The following is a 21,332-nucleotide window of genomic DNA, read 5'->3' as shown; positions in this document are numbered from 1 at the left end:
TGAGAAAACTTCCTCATATACCAATTTCATCAAGAAGGAGAGTTGGAATATGTTCAACATTCTCGGCCTTACCATTTTTGGGTCTGGTTATTGTGGGACAGCATTTTCGAACCAAGGCAAAGTTAACAAAATTGAAATTAAAAAGAAAGATCATCAAGCAGTTGTTAATGATGTTTTATGGAGAGTGAAATGGAAAAGTAGAGATTAAGAAGACCCCGACCTATTTTATAACAAGTTTTCACTGTGCAGGATACCAACATGCGCTAAAGCAGACTATGAAAAGTAACTGCAAGAGTAGATAGATCGAAAATGGTTGTTAGAGTATGACAAAACTAAAATGGGGCCGCCCAAAGGACAAATTTTCTTAATGGCTGTTAGGGTTAGGGTTAGGGTTAAGGGTTTGATCCTGTGGAACAATTTAGATAAAGTTAGAGGATTGAGATAAATTTAGATAAAGTTAGAGGATTGCCAGTAACTTTGAAAAGCAGCAACTTCAAGAGAGTTAAATTAGTATTTAGACGGAAACCCAAATCTGCAAAAGAATGCCTTTTTTCCGTCTTGCAATAAAGGAGAAATTAAAATGTATTGTAACATTGACTCAAACAAATTTTTGCTAGCACAATATCGATTGGAATACAAAATCAAGATTATGAAACCAGAATGTATTATAGAATATAACAAGTACATAAAAGGTCAATTGAGGCTGACCAATATTTTTCTTTTTATTCCATTCTGCGAAAAATTCAAAAGTGGGCAAAAAGTCTAGCCTTGTATTTACTGAAACGTTCAATGCTAATACAGTGCATAATATGTACAATAACTCTAAAATAGAAAGCAAAAAATTTTATTCAGGCAGTAGAGCTTTATAACAAACCAGCTACCGAAGTGTGAGAATGGATACTGATACAACAACCTATTTCTTCTACTTTATTTCAAAAGCGTCATGTCTAATGCTGATCCTTCAGGGTGTATATCAATGGGTTTAAAAAACCATAAAGTTATGAAAAAAGAAATTTTAGAGAAGAAACTAAGTACACAGAGGCAATTTAGGGTTTGGGCACACAACAAGTGGAAAAGTTTAACAATAAATGTATTTTTTGGGCAGATAGAAGTATAATAGTGATTAGAATGTATTGTTTGTGAGATTCCCCTCAAAATATCTTGGCCATGATGAAATAAGAAGAAGATTAGGAGTTTCTTTTTAAACAAAGAGAAAAGGGTCAGCCAGGCTTTATACTTGAAGTTGATATAAAGTTAGCTTGAGCTGAAAAAAGAAAACTACAAAAGAGCGGGCAAAATGAACCATTAAGTTCAAATTGAAAATTAATTCGATATTAATAAGATTCTTTTATTTAGGTTGAATACTGGTCTTTTGTTAGGTGCGTTTAAATTCCCTGGTTTTTATTGTTGTTTTTACAAAAACGCGTACAAAACTACCTAACTATTTTTGAAATTAGTTGGGACCTTTTCTTTATCTTTTCTTTTCATAGTGACTGATGATGAAGAAGATGCGGACAGAGTTGAAAAAGAAAACACAAACGATGAAGTTATTTGCACCTCACAACAAACCAAGAAACTTCCTGGACCATCTCGTAGCAACAGGACGAAGAGTGGTGAGGGAAATTCTAATCATGAAACAATCTCTGTTATTGCATTGGTGTAAGGTATATGATAGAAATGCCACGCAAATACTCATAGCTACCATAGAAGCACTTGATTTAAATTCGAGTTTGCTGAGTCAAAAACCACCATCCATTATCAGCAAAAAGTATGTCCAGAGAAAATATTCGAACGAATTTGTATATCAGAGAACGAAGCAGTTAATTGAGACGGAAAACTTTTAACCAACTCAACCAAAATGAATCGCTGTTTTAATTTCTTATGGTGAAAAAGAATTACTGTTAGGGTTAGGGTTGCAGAGAGAAGTAGTGGTGAAAAACAAGCCCTAGCTGTATATAAACCTCTCAAGAATGGGGTGTCTTCCATATTATTAAGCCAATTCATTTCAACACCACAGCACCAAACACAGGAAGACTCAAAGGGGCTTATAAAAATTTAGACCTCATGTTGGGTAGGGAGCAGCTTACCAAGATTGCCGCCATCATATTCTCGAAATTATGATCAGAAGTATTTTTTAAGGTAATTGCAGATCAACAATTGGGCCTCAACCCTAAAACGAAATCCTAACCCTATCGCTAATCCTAATTTTTAAGTCTTTTTATGACTTATTGTTTTTAATTATCCGTCCGTTTAAAAACCATAATTAAGAACTTTACAATCTTTGCAACAGATACTGCCTTATTTATAAGCTTTATTAGTAAATTTTATCATACATTTGATGAAAAAGTTCTGATATAATTGATATCTAAAAAGTTATATATATATATATATATATATATATATATATATATATATATATATATATATAAAAGTTCAAGAGCTGTCAAAATAACGTTTGCAGTGAACGTCAATACAGTGTTCGCCATATGTTAATTGAACGTTCAATGCGAACGTTTAAGAACTGTAAATCGGAATTCGCAAAAGTTAATTTACGTAACGTTTGCAGCGAACGTTAAACAAACCTAAACTAACACCAGGACAACGTTTCTTAAACGTTAATTGTTAGCTTGGAACTTTTGAAGGAGAGGAGTAAAGTAGTGCACCGCAAGAGGGTGGGAAATGATATTTTGGAAGCAAAGTTTGAGTCCTGGCACATTTTTAGTTCTGACTTTATATTCCTAAATGAATAGTATTGTAAAATAAATAATCAAATGTAATTGCTAATTTAAATACGGAATATTGCTCAGCGTTTTTGTTGATCAAACGACCTTAAATATTTGCGAAAAACTATAAATATTACCATTATATATAGTTTGGAAATAGGCAAATTATATTCGAAAAAATATAATTTCTCTATTTCCAAACTATAAATAATGGTAAATAAAACATTTTTATGAACCATCGTGTTTTTGGAAATTAGATGGCATTTTTTGCATGCTTTGTAATTTTTGATACATGTAAGTAATATCCAGCGTCTTTAAATTAGCGGCAGAACTCCTAACGAAGGCGGCATGAAAACTATGATTATCGAAGTACCTACTTCGTTCGCACTCAATGATCAAGTCTTTATGGTTGCAAAACAGTAATTTTTTTGATGGATAATTCTTACGCCATTGTTCGAGTATTTGTGCAGTTTTTTCTCGCGTAGTTTCAAGTTCTTCTTTTGCGTTTTCAATTGTTGTGTCATCAACCAAAAAAAACAGAGCATATTTTTCACAATCATAAGTCAGCTAATCAGCAAGCTTCGTGAATACATATTGTGGAACTTTTTCAACTAAAAAAGACAGTTTTGGTTGTATAAATCGAAAATGCATCTCAATTGGGAATTTAAAAGAATATACTAAAGTTACCCTTAATATCATCGAATTCTTTTTTCATTCCAACGTCGCCTTTTAAAGTAGTCCTACGAAAAAGAAGTCCGTTATTGGTAATAATAAATTTCACTAAAATGCTCTTAAATATGTCGCAAATTATTTTCACGGTTAATAAACGAGTGTAAGGAAAGTGGTGCTGCGTCAAAGTAAATTAGCGGAGTTTAAAAACCAAGTACTCCGTTTAATATATCCTAATTATATATTTTTTAAACTCCCTTCGTAACTAAACTCAAAATGTTGGAAAATGAAATAACACTGTTTACTATTAAAGGGGTATATAAAAATTTAGACCTCGTGGTATTCCAGTAGGCACTCCTCATCCACCAATTAATTTTTTACTTACAATTAAAGTAGCTAGACTTATATAGTCTCTGCTTCCGAAGAAAAATAAATAGACTTCAGTATTTCCCTAAATAACAACTTTGAAAGATAACTTACCAACTTTTTTATTCAGCAATGCCTGCATGATTGAGATTTGCTTAAAGACTCAATTATTATTTTGAAATAATGATTAATAAAGCAATATGCTAAAGAACAATATCATTTTTAACGTACAATTGAAAGCTCAATCTGTTTATTTAACTAATTTTTGTTGAAATGTACTTGTGAAAGACCATTAACAAAGTGATTAGCTGTCGGCAATCTTAGGCTCAATCTTGGGTGACTTTATGTAACGCTGTAGCCAACAATGCTTATTCTACTTGACGTATTTAGTTTCAATCATTATTATGGGAATTTTTTGACCTTTTATAGGATATTTTGCAAATAGTTGGTGTGTATTTGATCTTAATTTTTAAAACTTCAGTTTAAAAACAGCAGAGTACCTTTTGCAAGGCATAAATGAGAAAACCTAAATAGAGTATTGGTGTATTCAAAAATTTATTTTGTCTGCTTAAGGCTGATTTCAGTTAGACTAAGTGATTTTTTAATTTTTTTTGTCGAACATTTGTTAGAAAAAATATTATTTTCTTGTATAAATGTTTAGCAACAAAAAGGTTGTGCATTTAAGTTGAATGCCAGACAAAGTTGTTCAATGTTTTGCTTTTTATTTTGACAAAGTTTTGATACCACTTTTGTACTTTGAAAGTTGTACATCTTATTATCTCTTTGAAAAGAACAGTATAAAAGTTAAATGCTTCAAATGACTCATACATTGCACAATTTTCAAGTTTGCAATATTTTATTTTTGTACTGTTGCTAATCTATTTTTTTAATGATAAACTAATTAGTCATTTATGTAATATCTGATATAAATTTCCTATTTTCTCAAAAGCAGAACAAGTGAAACAAGTGGGAATTTTCCCCGGCAATCTTGATTTACTAGAATTACTATAATTAATGAAATACTTATAAAGCAGGTTTTTTTCGCACATGACCTTAAACAATAGTACTACTAACTTGCAATCTTTATTCAAACCAAATGAGTTTCCAGGTACAATGTTTTTCTACAAATTTATGTACTCTGTTTCATTAACGCGAGCATTTTTAATTGATTTTTTTATACAATTTTCAGAATGCCTAACGTGATAAGTTTACAACCTTTGCAGATATCTTTTACTTTTTTCAGAAGATAGAGAAAACGAAAGGAGAATGAGAACTAGTCAATGTTTTTTTGAAAGTATTTTCACCCAATAAGACGAGAAGAGTAAAGAAATATAACCTTTTAATATTGAACAGATTTTCTAGCCTATTTCATACAGTTAAAGAAGCTTTCTCTGCAACTTTTTTCTGATTAAGTGTTAATATTCTCATATTTAAGTTCTGATACTCAGTTTAAAAATTTGTTATTATTAATAAACCCTCTCTTCATTCTGCTTTACTTAATCACTTCTGCAAAATCATATTTTCTCCTCCTTTTCCCAATTATTCGAACAATCAAACAAAAGTTGTTAAAGAGTAAGATAACAAATAAATATAGATGACGTACCGGTTCATTTTGTGCTCTAGTACCTCCATTCTTCTTTCTGCTATCATTCTTGTTTGCAATCTTTAAAAGAACAAATGATTGATCGACAAAGCAAATGTTTTTTTAAACACATTTTTAAACTTACATAAGCCAGTATGTTAAAGAATTTAAAACCATTAATTTAACCTCAACTTTTAATAGGAAAATCTGAATCAAGTAATAGCCAACCATACAAAAAAAGAAATAAGACAAAAACGTAAACCGAATCAATAAAAAGTTCTAACTGGCTTTATAGAATGAAAAATTACCAAGAAATCTGAGATGAACCAAGTTGAGATCGGTTTAATTGTGTTTTCACTTTTAAAAGTTTCAAGTAAATGAACTTTCTTGCATTGAGATTAAACTCAGCTGTTATTTGTTTTTAAATTGCATTCAGATTTTATTGTTTTGTATAATAATGGCCGTGTATGAACAAGAGTCTTAATCAAGTAATAGGTGTTAGTAAAATAGTAGAATGGAATTATATTATAAAAGTAAAAAACGTGCAAAATGAGTTATCCTGAAAGAAACAGGCTATAGCCACTACGGAGTATTGCCAAGATATTGATTGGTAAGCTTCGAATTGCAGTGTTTTAGGAAACTAAGTTCGTTAAATTGTTGAATAACATCGCCATTTACTTTTTTCCGTAAATAACAAGTAAAACGAACTTTGATTTTGTATTATTACTTTTTGACTTTTCTCCACCAAAACCTTTAACAAAACCTACTTGTTTATAGTCCAGTGCAGTAGATGTTTAAGTAATTGGCAATAAAGATTTGTGGAAAAGTAACGTAAAGTAAATGTTTCAAATAAACGAGAAAAGCTACCTAAAATCGTTTTCGTATTTTTCAATGACGTCATGCCATATTTAGGTGTATAAAATATGGTGGAATGATAATCGGTTGATGCTTAACGTGATGTTGAAATTTAGTCTAAGTGATGGTGGTAAATGAAGTGGAAAATGAAATTATGTTAAAGTTGAAGTTAAGCATGGAAATAAACTGTGCAAATATTTTTGACATTTCAACTTTTGGTGAAAAAAAAAATTTTTTTTAAGAAAAAAGATCAAAAGGAACATTTCCAAAACTATTACGTCATCACCCTTTTTTCCGTAATTTTTCCCTTACAGAGTGTATTGCCTGTTTTTATTACCTATAAAAAACGGGCTGAAAACAAGTAAAATTTTTGATCCTAGATCAAATGTTTTTCTTTCTCCTAGTTTTGTCCTCTATTAGTTAATATTAGTATAAAGAATTTGTTATATGATTTCCTAAGTGCAGCCCAGTTGAGTTAAGTCAAGTCCATTAACAGTATAATAACAAAAGATTTTTTTATTACCATTAGAATTAAATTAATCATTCAATAGAAAGATGAAACCCAGATAAAAATTTCCATTCTAAAACAAATAATTACAAAGACTAAAAAAGATACCTAGAACACAGCTTAATTCTAATATTTAAACCATGTTTACATATTCGTTTCTAATTTCACCATAGATAAATAAAATCCATAAGACCTATACTATGAGAATCTAATGAACCTACAAAAAACTTCAAAGATCTAAACTATTTGGATGTGATGGACCTACTAATTATGTAACTAAGTTCATAACATACCTCATCCAACCTCTGATCTTCCGCAGGTGTTATTAATGACGACTCCAAAGCCTCTATGAAGCGATTATCAGGTGTATTAGTATTAATGGCTTTACTTGGTTCCCAAAAGATACATACATACATACATACATACATACATACATACATACATACATACATACATACATACATACATACATACATACATACATACATACATACATACATACATACATACATACATACATACATACATACATACATACATACATACATACATACATACATACATACATACATACATACATACATACATACATACATACATACATACATACATACATACATACATACATACATACATACATACATACATACATACATACATACATACATACATACATACATACATACATACATACATACATACATACATACATACATATCAAAATTTTATTTTTAATGTTTTTCTACTGCATGACATTATAAAAACTAGATTAATGAACTCAATTAAAAACAAAAACAAATCCTAACCCTAATAGAATTAAATCTTTTCAAAAACAATGGCAAATATAGGACTGTTGCTATATAAAAGCTTTACTTTTAAAATTAGAGGAAGAACAGAAAAGGTTTCTTACTATAAGAATGTGAATTGAGGAAGAAATGAAAAATATTAGATAAAATTTCAACATTAAGTTTTAACAAATTTTGATATTTTTAAGTTTTAAGCTTCGAAAACAATACTTTTTAAATAAAATATACTCATAACGAAAATACGCCATATGCATTTAAAGCGAGTAGCTTCTTTTTTACTTGCCTCGATAGGAATTTCTTCTAAAATAATTATATATATATTTATATATATATATATATATGGCATAATTATCAAAGAAATTTGAAATTGATATAATTGTTAAGTAAATTAAAGTAGAAATAGTAAGTTGCAAATGTTGCCTTTACCTGAGCTAAGGAGCCTCACCTGCCCCATATGACAAAATTGTTATCTATAAAATTTAATATTTTTGGAAGATTTGCGGCTATGAAAATAGCCGTTTTTAAAATGTTTTAACATTGGCATTGAAAGTAATCAATGTGATCTGCATCTTTGATAGATAAGTTTACACATTCACAATAGTACCACTGTTGACACTTTGTACACACAGTCTTTCTTTCCAAAGGAATTTTTCAAACCTATAATAATAGAAAGCTAATATTATACTACAGTCTATATACATACATAATATACACACTTTATATCTCTAAGACCGTAGATATATAGATTTTAAAATAAGGATAAACCAAAATTTACATTTAATTCCAAAAATAAATGGATAGTGAATTTACAGAGGGTTAGATAACAAATATAGAAAATTTCCACTACCCACTATTATATTCCAAAATTTGAGGGGATGGAAGAAAATTGAGCAGGTAGAAAAAGTTTGATTGGATGGAGGAAACTTGCATAATTTTCCCCTCTTCATAACATTTTCAGCTTCGAGGAAAAAATGGATAACTGCTAATAACTAATTAAAATTTTTATTTCAATTGTATTTTAAAGAATTAATCACTTACCCTGCAAATAACCACTTTCAACGTTCTTTAAACAGTGTCGTAAACGAATTTACTAAATTGCTCCTCATTAAATGAATCATTCCACCAGTTCCGCATCTTCTAAATGGGTTGAATCTATTATTCTAAATTTTAGAATGTGGGTTGTATCCACGCCAGATGATGCTTTTTCTCATCCGATGATTTAGATTAATGGGTTTTTACACTAATTCTAAATTTACCGAAATGAGCGCGGGGTCTGAACTAAATTTCACTAAAAAAATTAATTTTTTCAACAATTAATAGGAAAACAGTTAATCGAATACGTTTTTGAACTTTGTATTCAGATCAATTTATGTAATGTATTCTTATTGAAACTAATATTTCCCAATCATTATGTTATAAAATTCTCTTTAACTGTTGCAGTTCCAAGTAAGTATACTGCTTAGCTACACTCTTTGCTCTATATACTAAAAATGCTTTTTATTTTTTGTTTTGTTTACAATACTATGATGATTTAAGAACAGTTTTACATTTAGTTTTTAAATTATGAAAGTAAAATTTTTCTTCAATGGTAATTGTATTTTTTATAATTTGGTGAGATTCTATTTATGATGCCTTGATCTTGTTTTTGTTAATGTTCACTTTTAACTTGCCTTATTATCTAGTAGTCTTAAAGTTGAGGTTTGGGTTAGGTTTGAAGATAAGGTAGGATTAAATCAGCAGGATAGTGTAAAAGTTAGGCTGACTGACACATTTAGAGAAGTAAAAGGCTGAAGCTTTTCACAAGTTTCCATGTATTTTTCACAAACCTCCTAGCACTTTCTCTGTGATCTCCAACATAAAAAAGGTATGACTGCTCATTGACAAACTCTCCAGTGCTGACAGAACAATATTAATCTGAGTATTAAGCTTCTTATTCTTCAGATCTTTAGTTTCTAGAGCATCATATGACTTCTTTAGCATCTTGGTCTTGACTCTGTTTCCATTTCCATGTCCTTAAGAGCAAAAATTACTAGCTGAGGAATTCTTTTTTTTTAGGGAAACAAACTCTTTCAATTCATATACTATCTCTAGCTGAAAAGTAATCAGTTGGAATCCTCAGGCAGTGACAACCAGACCTTCTACTTCTGCTGGACTTAAGCTGGAGGCAAGTTCTGTCTGGTTGTCACTGCCTGATAACTCTAGTTCTACCCATATGGTCACCCTCTTGTTTCTTCCTCTTTTTTTTCTGCGTTGTTGCTTGTGCCATTTTCTTTAGCTTCTCCCTTCCAAAAGCAAACATTTTCTCAAAATCTTTGGTTACTTTTTGTCTCTCCTTAGGCATTATTTCAGGAATTTTACATTTTCCCTCTTGGCCTCATTATCCCTGTCTGTTTCACTTTTGATAAAGTCAAAGATATTTATCTTGTGAATGGAAAACAGGACACAGCTCTCCATCAAAAAATGTTTCATCTTCTTGTAGCAGCTAAGGTAGATCCAGAGTTTTAAGCATTTTTAGGGTGTAGTAATTATTGACCATCTTGATGCTCTGTTCAGTGACAATTAACGTGCTGTCAAATACAGCCTGTAATAAATTTTATGTATTTATGTATACACTTAAATATACTTATTTAACAAATAATAAAATTAGATTTTTAATCTTATGTACCTGATGTTTTTGTTCAGATTGAGCCAGTAATATCTCTTAAGTAATTCACTATCAGTGGGAAGCATGTTGGGAACAAAGCTCTTCAAAGGGAACCATAGTAAGTAGAACTGTCTCATCTTCTCTGTGGCTTTTATTGAATCCCCTATATCTGTTTCTTGTGGGTTAATCTGATATTTAATCTTTGGAGAGAATTTCTTAAAATAGAACTTTATTATTTAAAAAATCTTTAAGTTAAATCTTTAGTTAAGTACCTTATAAATTGTGTGAAGCTGAACACATTTCCTTTCAAAATTTTAAATTGTGATTTGTTTTGTTTGGTTGTTTTTTGTTTTTTTTAATTATTTAAACTTATTTGTAACAAAAATAAAATGAACTACCGCATTTACTTTATTCTATATGGTTAGTTGTTGATAGAAATAGAAGCTTGACAACAGAAGAACCAGTTATAATTATTTTATGTAATGATTTATTTATATAATTATAAATTTATTTATTACAGGGTGTAGTTAATAGATTTATAATTATGTAATACATAGTTATAAATTTATCAATCACACCTGATTTTTACTAGACGTTTCTGCAAAAAAAACTTTTTAATGAGAATTGTACATGGTGTTTCATAAATTTTGTACATGCTTTTGGTTTTAAAATGCTCCTAATTACCAAATATATTTATTTAAAATCTATACATATATAAAGTTTAATTATTAATTTAAATATATAAAAAAAACCATGGCTTCATGACTTTCGAAATTTCAACTTGCTAAGCAATATTACTTGTTCAGATGCGAGACACTTCATGATGAATGGTATTACAAACCATCATTTGTTCTTATCAGGCCTACTCTAATCAGCACAAACTGATACTCTGTCCAATTCAAAGAATGGAGTTAAAGTGTGTTGTGGAATAATATTCAAGTGGTCTAATTGGTCCATACTTTGTTGACATTTCAGTCACAGTTGGTATATATCTACAAATGCTTGAAGAGTTTTTATGGCCTCAAGTTAAACAACATGGTATGTACTTTCAACAAGATGGGGCATCTGCCCCTTATTCCTGTCAAGTAAGAAGCTGGCTTGATCAAAAGGTAGACAAGGTTCTTTCTCCTCCAGACTTCTTCCTTTGGGGCTACTTGAAGAATATTGTATATAAGGACAGACCCAATAAAATTGGTGATATTTGTGAGTGGATTGAACAAACGTGTGCAGAGATAAACATAGACATGTGCAGAAGAGCCTGCAAAAAAAGTAGTAGTTCATTTGAACCGCTGCCAACATCTAGATAGTAAGCAAGTACCAGATATATTAAATTTATTAAATAAATTTTACCACTGTTGTATTATAATTATGAGATGAAGTTCACTTAAAGTATATTTATCGGTTAATTTTGTATTTTACTCTGTTATTAAATTTGATTTTTATCAGGACCTTCTCTAATGCTGTATGAATGTTGCATGTTAGTGTAACATCTTGTTAGAAGGATTTTCTGATAGATTGATGTATTAATTAAGTAATAGTTGTATTTTTTTGTCTGTATTCTTTTCTTAAGTGTTTAAGGAAGAATTTAATTTTCGTTATGCTACCCAAAATTTATTGACTTCAGCTAAATAATTTGGGATGAAATTGACTTCATATCTTCTGTAGGGGAGAGGAGGGAGCATTGGCACGTTATAACAAGAAATTAAAAAACAAAAAGAATATCAGAAAAAATTGGAGGTTAATAACTTTCGCTATTTTTTAAATGCATTAGCTATGTTTTAATATAATTTATGTTCAGAAATACTAATGGTTAAGTATAATACTTTTGAATTTTCTAAAGATTAAACAGATTTTAAAATGAATAAAATATTTTATAACATAGAAAGAAACATGAAGATAATTTATTTAAATAACAAGTATTTAAACAATTATATTTAAATTGCATAGTGCATAGTTTATACATTAGCAAAGCATTTGAGAATAAGAACCACATTGTAAAAAGTATATTTTACTACACTGTACCAAGTATATATGTAATCTACAAATCAGATATTAAAAATTCTGTACCAATGCTACCCGATTTCAATGTACCAATCCTCACCTTTTACAAATGAGTGCTTCAAAATGAAATATTTGTAATAAAAAATTTTTAATTTTTTATTTTTAATGAGTTTTAGGTTTAAACTTTAGTTTAAAAAAATTAAAACATTAAAAAACACCCTTAACTTAAAAGTATTGTATTCACCATACACAGTTAAACGTGAAAAAAATTCAACCTGGCGGCAAAATAAACAAAAGGTACATTTACAGGTAACAAATGCTTAAAACCTAACAATATTTTCTGTGAAAGAAATGATTATAAACAACATTTGGTATCTGCATTCAAAAGTTGAAATTGATTTAAAATGGCTGAATATTTGCAAGTCTACCAATGCTCCCTCCTCTTCCCTATTGATTTTGTTCCAAGTTTCCCTTGCAGCATCTTTAAAATCATCTTTTATTCTACATCCAATCTTTGGATACAATATCTATTATATATCTTGAATTGGAAATAGGTTATGATAACACTTATATGTAGTTACTTTCATATTAGAGCTTAAATTTTTTTGGATGTATGTTTTCCGTCTTTATGTTGATGGAAGATGATTATGTTACTGATATTGTTAACCTAATTTCCTCTTCCAAGGTGCCATTTCACCAACGTAAACTCTTCAGTTCACTCTACTATAGTTAATAAAAATAAAAAGTCTATTAGGTATTTTTGGAAAACCTGCGAATAACAATTGCGCAAGTTTCTGTACGAAAGTTGATTTAACCAGTTTATTGTTTTTTAATACAAACATTTTACAAAAGTGCAAAGGTTTTTATAAGAAAAATACCTCCTCTGACATCGTATAATTTTTCTTTTTTTATATTTAGGTGATTAACAAAATACAACTGTAGAAATCGTTGTTAAAAAAATTTGGTGCAAGAAACAACTGAAGCATCAGAAATCCTTTCTCATATATCATCTGAAATATTTTGTTTTTTTAAAGTGGCTCAACAGTTTTCACCAAAACTTGTATTGTTTTTTGTTTCTCAAATATTTTATAACGTTACGATTCAAAGATATATTATGCTTGCTGTATTTTTTTGTTTTCTTTATATCTTTATTAAAATTACCTTACGGGTTTTTTTTAGGCATCAAAAACCCAGCCAAAAAATATAAATAAAAAAAATGAATCTTATTTCAAAAGCATTCCTTATTCTGAATCCGTATAAATCCGTATAAATAATATCGGTTCAGATTCCAAATCGAAAAAATTGCAATCCGATCCGAAACTATCGAATCGGATTGCAATCCGAAAAAATTTTAACTAATTATTTTCCGATTCATTATTTTCGGATCAAATCAATTCTTAAGTTATTTGAACCGTTTAGCATAGATAATTCGGTGCACAATCCGCAATCCGATAAACAGTTACGAATCGGCGGTCTCTAGTTTTTTTTTCTTTTAAATTTTCTAATGAGCTAAAATTAATCAGCTGATGTATTCCAGTACTTTTATTGCTTGAGGGTAACGGGAGCCACAATAACGAACAACGCAGCGCTTCAATTAAATTAGATGGTGGTTAGGAAAAGTGCCATTAAATTAAACTTGCGGTGGTTGGGAAAAGTGCCGAGCGTTGTGTGTCGTGTTGATCCAGCTTAAGCTGCTTAGCTTAAATCTGCAGTTAGCTCAAACTTAGGTTTTTCAATTTTTTCCTTGTTTTCTGTAAAGAGGTGAAATCAGCGACCAGGTTTTTCATTAATATTTAATTAATAATTGATAATAGGATATGTGGTGACTACAATCTTTGCTTAAAATCCTATTTTTGCTGCATTTCATCGTTTAATTGGTGTATCGGTTTCGTTCTCATTCTTTTCAAGAACATTTTCCAAATCATTCCTAAAATAGATTGTTTATTTTGATATGGTTTCTATTATTTATGGTTTTCTTCCGAGAACAAAGTATAAGAAAAGAAGATAAACATGTTGTATAACTGAATCGCTAACTGCAGAAAGGTTACAAGTCCACAAATCCGGATTTTACAAGAAAGACAAAAAACTATTTTGACACTTTATTTTCAAACTTAGGTTTTTCAATTTTTTCCTAGCTATTCAACGGTAAGTGCGTAAGGTAAATACATAATTTTTTTAATGTATTTTGTTTTAAGTGTAGAACATTTTTTTAAAACATGGACACGATCCCTTTCTGCAGTTAGTAGTTCTATTACAGAAGCTATTTAAAAGAATGACTGAAAGAGAATATCAATTTAAAATGCAATTAAAATTTCACATTACTTAGAAATTAATGTACAGTTTTAATTGCACTTTAAATTGATATTCTCTTTAATCTGTATTGAAAAAATCTTTACATGAAGAAACCATCCTACAGTTCCTACAGTTAAAGCGCAAAAAAAAAGAAATTAACGTGTTTTGGTTCTTCTAAGTTTGTATTCAAGAAACATAATGAAATGCATGTTGAACTTATCTTATGGCAGCAATGTATTGAGCGAATTTGATATAGCGATGTAATTTGCGCAGCATAAAGAAAATTAGTGATTTATTATAAAAAAAATTCGAAATTTATAATGAAACAAAAAGGTGTTAATACCAACCAGTTTATACTTAATGAAGACATACAGGCTAATTGAGTGTAAACGAATTATTTTGTTCGTAACTATTAGTATTGATAGTTGATTGCTTTTAAAGATGGTTTATTTCCTTTCCTTTTTCTATTCCTTTAAACTTTATACACGTTTTTTTTTTTTTTTTTATAAGAAACTAAGCAAATGAACTAGCATTAAAAAGTTTCTTACTTTAAGGATACTTTTTTACAACTCTGGTACTAAAAGTTAGGGTTAGAATTTCTTAAGTATCAAAAGACAGAAAAAGTACACAAAATGCAGTTTGAAAACATGTTAACAACTAAGATAAAATGTTTTACAGTCTAAAATTATTTGAATTCTATTAATATCATTCAATGTAATATAATCCTCAGGTCCCTGAACAGAACACAAACTAGGAAATAATCCTCGTACTCTTAATGAAATAAGTTTCTTGTCGAAAAGTAACTTAGTACTAATTTGACCAAATAAACTTTATAAAAATCTTGTGACCAAATCTAATACAAAGTTATTGCTTTTTAAAGGTACGTGAGAGGGCTAGGTTGAACTCGGATAAGTGATTTAACCGTTATAACCTTCATTCGTAATCTTTCATGGCATCGGCAACTGACAATTAATTAGCAATTAAAAAAAAAAAAAAGTTAAGATGAATTTAGTAACGTTGGTTAAGTAACGTAGAAATAATTTAAGGTAAAACCCATCAAACAATTAATACCTATTGTAAAAATTTGCAGAAATTGTAAATGACCTAAGGCATGGCTAACAAGAGGCCAGAAAAATATGCAAAAATGGATGATGAGGTAAAGGTTATTTTAACTCAACATTATGAATCAGGTATGACATCTACCTTAATGGAAGACAAAGTCAAAGCAGCAGCTGCTGAAACAATCCTTCCAATAGAAAAAGTAAAGGTAAATAATGTTTTTTCCAGTTGAAAACATTTAACAAAACATTTAACAAAAAACATTTAACAATAAACTAAAGTTTTTCACACCATATTATATCTCGCATCATGTAATGTATTTTTAATAGAAATGGATTGGTAATTAAAATGCCAAAGTAGGGAAAAAGAGGAAACAGCCTGAGAATGTTTCCTGCGAAGAAGTATATAGTTACAAAAAAAAGGCTGGAGACAGACGGCTTACTGCACAGAATATGTTTTACAGCCAATTGTCTAGAGAAGGTAATATTTTAATTTATTGTGTATAGTTTGTGATGGCTTACTGTTTCTAAATTACTTTTCACTATAACTACCGACTTAATCTACAATTTCACAAATATTGTTTACTAAGGTAGGTTAAACGGTCTTGGCAATTCTATGAGAAACACATTGGTTTCCAATGAATGGAAAAAGTTGAGCCCATCAAAGAAAGAAAGATGCGAAGAAGAAGCGAAACGAATTAACGAAGTCGACGTCAGAAGTATGTCAGAAAGTGAAAAAAAACATCTGTTAAAGAAGCACAAAAAGAGACTTCTAAATGAAGTTAGTTTTATCTTCAATTGGTTTTTCTTATTTTTGAAAAATTTAAAGTTTTTGTAGTTAAAGTTTATAATCATTAATAGATTTTAAAGCTATTGTTTACATTAGAATTTTCTTTTTTATTTAGATAACTGTTCTTGAACAACTTGGCGTTGAAAGTGCTAACATATTAGTTGATGAGAACAATGAGATTTCTTATTATGGGTCTAAACGAGGGATAGAATGCCTAAACAGCAACATCAAAATTGATATTGAGATTAGGAAGTTCTTTGGTAAGTTTTATAAAAATTAACGAAGTCATTTTATTCTAATATCGCAAATTTCATCAGCCTTCTTATTAGTTTTTTTCTTTTATATCATGTTAGAGATTAAAGAAAAGGAGCCATCCTATTCTTATCAAGATTTGCAGGATCTGTTCAACAAATCGTATGGTATAGTAAAATTGTTTATTTTTAAGATATTATACATCGACTTTGTGGTATATAATTCATCAAATTTGATTTAGAAGTAAATTTTTGTGAACGTGCCACAATTCTAACTAAACTTTACCTTGCTTTCAGCTAAAGCAATCAATTGCAAAACTGCAAAGGTTCCTTATTTAAAAGGGAACTTTATTATTCAAGGGATCCCAGAGGATATTGAGTGGAGAAAAAAAGATGGCAGCATTAAAAAGCCGTGCGATTACGGAAAGAAACAAATAAATAAAATCATGAAGATAAAAGAACAAATAACTTTTGTTATTAATGAAAAATGACATATTATTTATTGTTAAAGGAAGTTTTACATGGACTTAATGAGGCTCAAAAGAAATTTTACATTTTAAAAGCATTACTAGAGTATTATAAGTTATACACAAATATTTACATATTGAACAATAAAAAACAATAATTACTCTCTAATAATTAGTACAAAAGTTATAATCTGATTCAGAGTCAGAAGATTCTGAGTTAGAAAGTTCCAGCGACTCTTCACTATCAGATTGGTTAGACTCGCTAGGTAAAATAACGTTAGTATTGATGCTGCCAAGATATTCACACTGTGGAGCACTAAGAGCAATGGGGAGCTTGATACCAAATTTCTCATACACATTTTTATCAGTGTCAATTTCATGTTCCACTTGCATTAATTTGTTTTTTAATAATGCCGATAAACCCTTAGAATAATTGTCAATGTTAAATGATAGTACTTCACACTTTTGCGTAAGTACAGAAAGTAATTCTAATTTTGAATCCAAAAGACTTTGACACTCAGTTTGAAGCAAAGACCGTTCTTCTTCACATCGCAATAAAAGTTCTTTTAATTCAATAATACGACTTTTTATATCAAAAGAGATTTGTTGTGATAGCGTTCTAGTTGCGAATTTATAAAATATTTTGGAGTTTGGATCCTTTACACTTTCAAAAGTTAATGGTTCCAGAGCAAGGTCAACATGCTCTTTAATAAGAGACAACTGTGCATTATACTTTGATAACTCTATCTTCATTTTTTTTGTTTGCTGGTTAACACGCTGTGCCAGTCGAATAGCTTGCTTCTGTCCAACTACATGACAAAGCAAATAAAAATGCATAAAAAATGATTTACTAAGTGAAAAGTTAGTTTTTCGTATAATTAGTTTTAGGTAAAACCAATCGTAGATCATTTTTACAACTTCATTAAGTTATCTAAACCTCTAATGTGTTTTAAAACTAAACTTTGTAAATAATTACTAAAAAAATATTACCAGAGTATCTGTCTTTTAACATCAACTTGAGGTGGCGTTCCATTGACAATGAATGCAGCTTCATGAGAATAGAATCTCTTCTTTCTTCTTCAACAACTTTAACTCCTAATATAAAAGTGGGATTTGAGTTTTTCCATCTTTCCTTGACATTATTTTTTCTTTCAATTTTTGAAAGTCTCTCATCCAACCTAAAAATACCAATAACTTGATTATTCACTCTGCAGAAACTGAAATAAAACAAAACTAAGTTTTAGTAAAAAAGACCAAAAAAAAGTCCTTAATCATCACATTATCTTAAACCTTAAGTAACCTTATACCTGCATGCTTTAGTAATCAGATCTCTATGATTTTTTCCATTTAACTGTGATGATGCAATTGAGTTTCTACAAAAAAAAGGGAATTTTGGGAAATTATAATTTTTTGGGAGATTATTGTTAAATTAGGGAGGATTATTCTTTACATGTATTTAAAGAAAAAAAAAACACATTACACTGTACACTTCAAAAAAATTTTATAAAATGTTATTAAATTTATTTAAAAGTATCTTCATTGAAATTAAAAGAAATGAAGCATAATCATGTTTTTTAACCATTTAAATCACAAATATTGTCATGAAAAATACAACTTTAAAAATATTTTTAAACAGTTTTACATTAAAACTCAACAAATGACTAACTACCACCTCAACTGAAAGTGATCCCATAACAGACGAGCATAGTCAACTTCCCAGGAAGACGTTGTGTAACATGATACTAAAGATATATCTTATATTATACACGTATATATTAAAAAATTATTTGACTTCATAAAAAAAAACTTTAATAAAAATTTAAGGTACCTTTTTTTGCCTCTAAAAGTTCAATCTGCTCTCTTTTCCATTCCTCTACAAGTGAATCAGTAACAATAATTTCGGCTGTCAAGAGAAAAAATGTTATGTATAAATTTATGATTCAGCCAACCACTCTTTTTGCATCCAACCTAACTCATTTCTATGATAATTAGATAGGTGTTGATTTCTATAGTACATATAAAAATTAATTTAATTGTTCAAATCAACAAAATAATTTAAAATAAAACTTACATGGTAGTTTCCCAGTCAGTTCTTGCAGTTCTGCTAAAGATTTTTCTTTTAAAATTTTTGTCTTTTTTAAGTTACATTCCAAATACCTGCCTGAAAGAAAAAGCTATTATGAAAAAAAAAAACATTTACTGATCATTAATAGAGATTTTTTTTATACAAAGCCAATCTTAAAAAAAAAAAAAAAAAAAAAAAAAAAAAAAAAGCATAAACAATACCTTGATTTCGACTCACTCTTTGTGCATAATGTAATAAAGCTTCTGTTAGTAAATCAGTTCTTCTGCTGGCAGTCATTTCTTTTGTCATGTAACAAAACTTTCTTAAATATGACCACATTCTCTCTATACCTTCTCCATCTGTTAAACCAAATCCCTTAACACGCCGAGGAGAATAGGTCATCTGAACATTGAAGGAAAACCTTCATTACTCTGTTATTAGTATTTCAACAACAAAATTTTATATTTTTTTTCATGGTTTAAAAAAGACCAATAAATGCTATTATAATTGAAATTATAACTACCTGACATTTAGAGATATGAACATATGCATGAAAAATGGGTATACCAAATTGAACTTTGTCTAAACAACTGCCAAGGTTGTAACAGTTATTATTCTAAAATTTGAAAAGACTAACCTATATAACATTTATATTAATACATTACACCATTAAATATATTTGGGAATTCTCTTGGTACATCCAGTAAATGATATTATAAAATACAAAAAAAGGAGTTTTCTTTTATACTAATTAAATATTTCATTTTACCTTATACATCATCTGTAGTAGTTTCTTCAACAAAAGAATACTTGTAACTTAGGTTTTAATTTTATCACAAAGCAAAACAATATTTGCTTATTTATAAAAAATACAAAAAGAAGCTTAACCAAATATATTACCTCAAGGTGGTTATGAAGAATGCAAGCTATATCATACATGCATTTGATTTCAATATTAGTTGAGCCAACATATGGTTCAATCATCCGCTTTAACTCATAAACAGCATATGATATCCTAAAATTAAAAAAAAAAAAAAAAAAAAACAATAGACAAATTCAAGTTTAAAAAATAAAGTTCAATTTTATGAATAACTAAAATAAAAAATGAGCTTGCCTTTCACCATGCTTCAAATTAACAAATCCTTTTGGAAAACCATGTCGACAAATTCTACCAAAAACACCTTTTTCATCATACTTTTCGTTTCTTCCTTTTGATCGTATGTTTTCAATTATTTCTCCAGCTCTGTATTGACTACAATTCTACAAAATGAAAGAAAAAGAGAAAAAAAGTAAAATATAACATGCAAGTATATAGTAATAAAATAATATTTATTGCTTTATAGTTTGATACATTTTTAAGATATTTTACTAAAATATACATTGTCAGACTTCTTAATCTCTTTTGAATGTGCCTCAATAAAGTTATCTACATCATCCCGATCAGCAAATAACAGTGATTTATATTTAGGATTATTAAAACTGGAGCCAGCAGTTTTCTTCCGCACAAATCCAAAGCATGCATCCATACATTCAATGAGTACTCCATTAGAATTAGGCTAAAATAGGTAGATTTATTAATATTTAGGATGTTTGTAACTTTAAAAACAAAAATTATTTAAATACCTATATTTGTGATTAACAAGTAATGTGTTAACACATTTTCTATGAACATATTATAAATAGGGTATAAAACCTCCAAAAAAATATGACTTAAATACTAATTTTAATAAAATAATTATGTTGCAATTACCTTTGGACAAAGTGTGCATTTTTCAACTTGAATCTCTATTGAATGCCTGAAAAACCTATGTAAAAACATCAGTAGAATATAAAATGACATTCCAAATAATTTAAGTTATATTTTAGGCTTTCAATTTTATATCCAAAAAATAACTTAAAAATTGTATTAATATATATTAACTACCATTCTTGTGAAGCATTCTTTATTTATACAAAATACTGCTGAAATTTATTTGACAGATTCATGAGCTGAGAAAAAAGAATTTCACACAGTAAACCACTAACCTGTATTCTTCAAAGGATGAGTTGTTCAAGATTTTATAGATACTTTTTATCTACATGTATAAAAATGTTTTTAGTACTATACTGATTTTGTAAAATATGAAATTACATTTATATAAATTTAATTCAAATGAATAATAAAATCTTTTAATGCTTACATATGTTGGTAACAAAGATCCATTCCACAAGGAGATAGTTGCGCAAAGTTTATCTAGGGAACAATGACACTCCAA

General features: G+C 29.0%; 2 protein-coding genes and 2 long non-coding RNA genes across 8 annotated transcripts in view; 2 read left to right on the top strand and 2 right to left on the bottom strand.

The window, feature by feature from the left end:
- Positions 1-3,005: 3,005 nt before the first annotated feature.
- On the bottom strand, positions 3,006-5,719 carry LOC149885462 (uncharacterized). The gene is made up of 4 exons (XR_016455121.1): positions 5,649-5,719; positions 5,362-5,421; positions 3,411-3,463; positions 3,006-3,334 (listed from the first exon to the last, which is right to left on the bottom strand). It is a non-coding gene; the product is annotated as an uncharacterized LOC149885462 (long non-coding RNA).
- Positions 5,720-8,677: 2,958 nt separating this feature from the next.
- On the top strand, positions 8,678-13,280 carry LOC149885461 (uncharacterized). The gene is made up of 3 exons (XR_016455167.1): positions 8,678-8,955; positions 10,192-10,271; positions 13,073-13,280. It is a non-coding gene; the product is annotated as an uncharacterized LOC149885461 (long non-coding RNA).
- A 2,638-nt stretch (positions 13,281-15,918) lies between these two features.
- On the top strand, positions 15,919-17,178 carry LOC149885460 (uncharacterized). Of its 2 annotated transcripts, none has more exons than XM_090096064.1 (5): positions 15,919-15,985; positions 16,095-16,285; positions 16,410-16,554; positions 16,648-16,713; positions 16,843-17,178. In XM_090096064.1, exons 1-5 carry the CDS (start codon positions 15,958-15,960, stop codon positions 17,034-17,036), a joined length of 624 nt encoding a protein of 207 aa, XP_089952190.1. In that variant the 5' UTR covers positions 15,919-15,957; the 3' UTR covers positions 17,037-17,178. The 2 variants fall into 2 exon arrangements, with proteins under 2 accessions (XP_089952190.1, XP_089952191.1); XM_090096065.1 differs by having other exon boundaries at positions 15,932-15,985; positions 16,099-16,285.
- The window catches only part of LOC149885459 (uncharacterized), a 6,340-nt gene continuing 2,022 nt past the window's right edge, over positions 17,015-21,332 (bottom strand). For 2 of the 4 annotated variants that reach the window (XM_090096060.1, XM_090096062.1), the window contains 14 exons: positions 21,258-21,332; positions 21,103-21,152; positions 20,828-20,882; positions 20,457-20,633; positions 20,192-20,337; positions 19,978-20,092; positions 19,601-19,693; positions 19,299-19,479; positions 19,084-19,173; positions 18,841-18,915; positions 18,685-18,754; positions 18,320-18,385; positions 18,003-18,190; positions 17,015-17,821 (listed from right to left, as the gene is read on the bottom strand). The exon at positions 21,258-21,332 is cut by the window's right edge. In XM_090096060.1, the coding sequence (XP_089952186.1) occupies positions 17,178-17,821; positions 18,003-18,190; positions 18,320-18,385; positions 18,685-18,754; positions 18,841-18,915; positions 19,084-19,173; positions 19,299-19,479; positions 19,601-19,693; positions 19,978-20,092; positions 20,192-20,337; positions 20,457-20,633; positions 20,828-20,882; positions 21,103-21,152; positions 21,258-21,332 (2,025 nt within the window). In that variant the 3' untranslated portion in view covers positions 17,015-17,177. Of the gene's footprint in view, positions 17,822-18,002; positions 18,191-18,319; positions 18,386-18,684; positions 18,757-18,840; positions 18,916-19,083; positions 19,174-19,298; positions 19,480-19,600; positions 19,694-19,977; positions 20,093-20,191; positions 20,338-20,456; positions 20,634-20,827; positions 20,883-21,102; positions 21,153-21,257 lie in introns of those variants that run through there. The other 2 variants (XR_016455018.1, XM_090096063.1) reach the window with 2 other exon arrangements.

Source organism: Hydra viridissima, unplaced genomic scaffold, assembly GCF_058129835.1.
Source record: "Hydra viridissima isolate aposymbiotic clone 2 unplaced genomic scaffold, HvirCarnegie_v1 scaffold_8, whole genome shotgun sequence".
NCBI lineage: Eukaryota > Metazoa > Cnidaria > Hydrozoa > Anthoathecata > Hydridae > Hydra > Hydra viridissima.
This window is presented reverse-complemented; position numbering and strand designations above follow the sequence as displayed.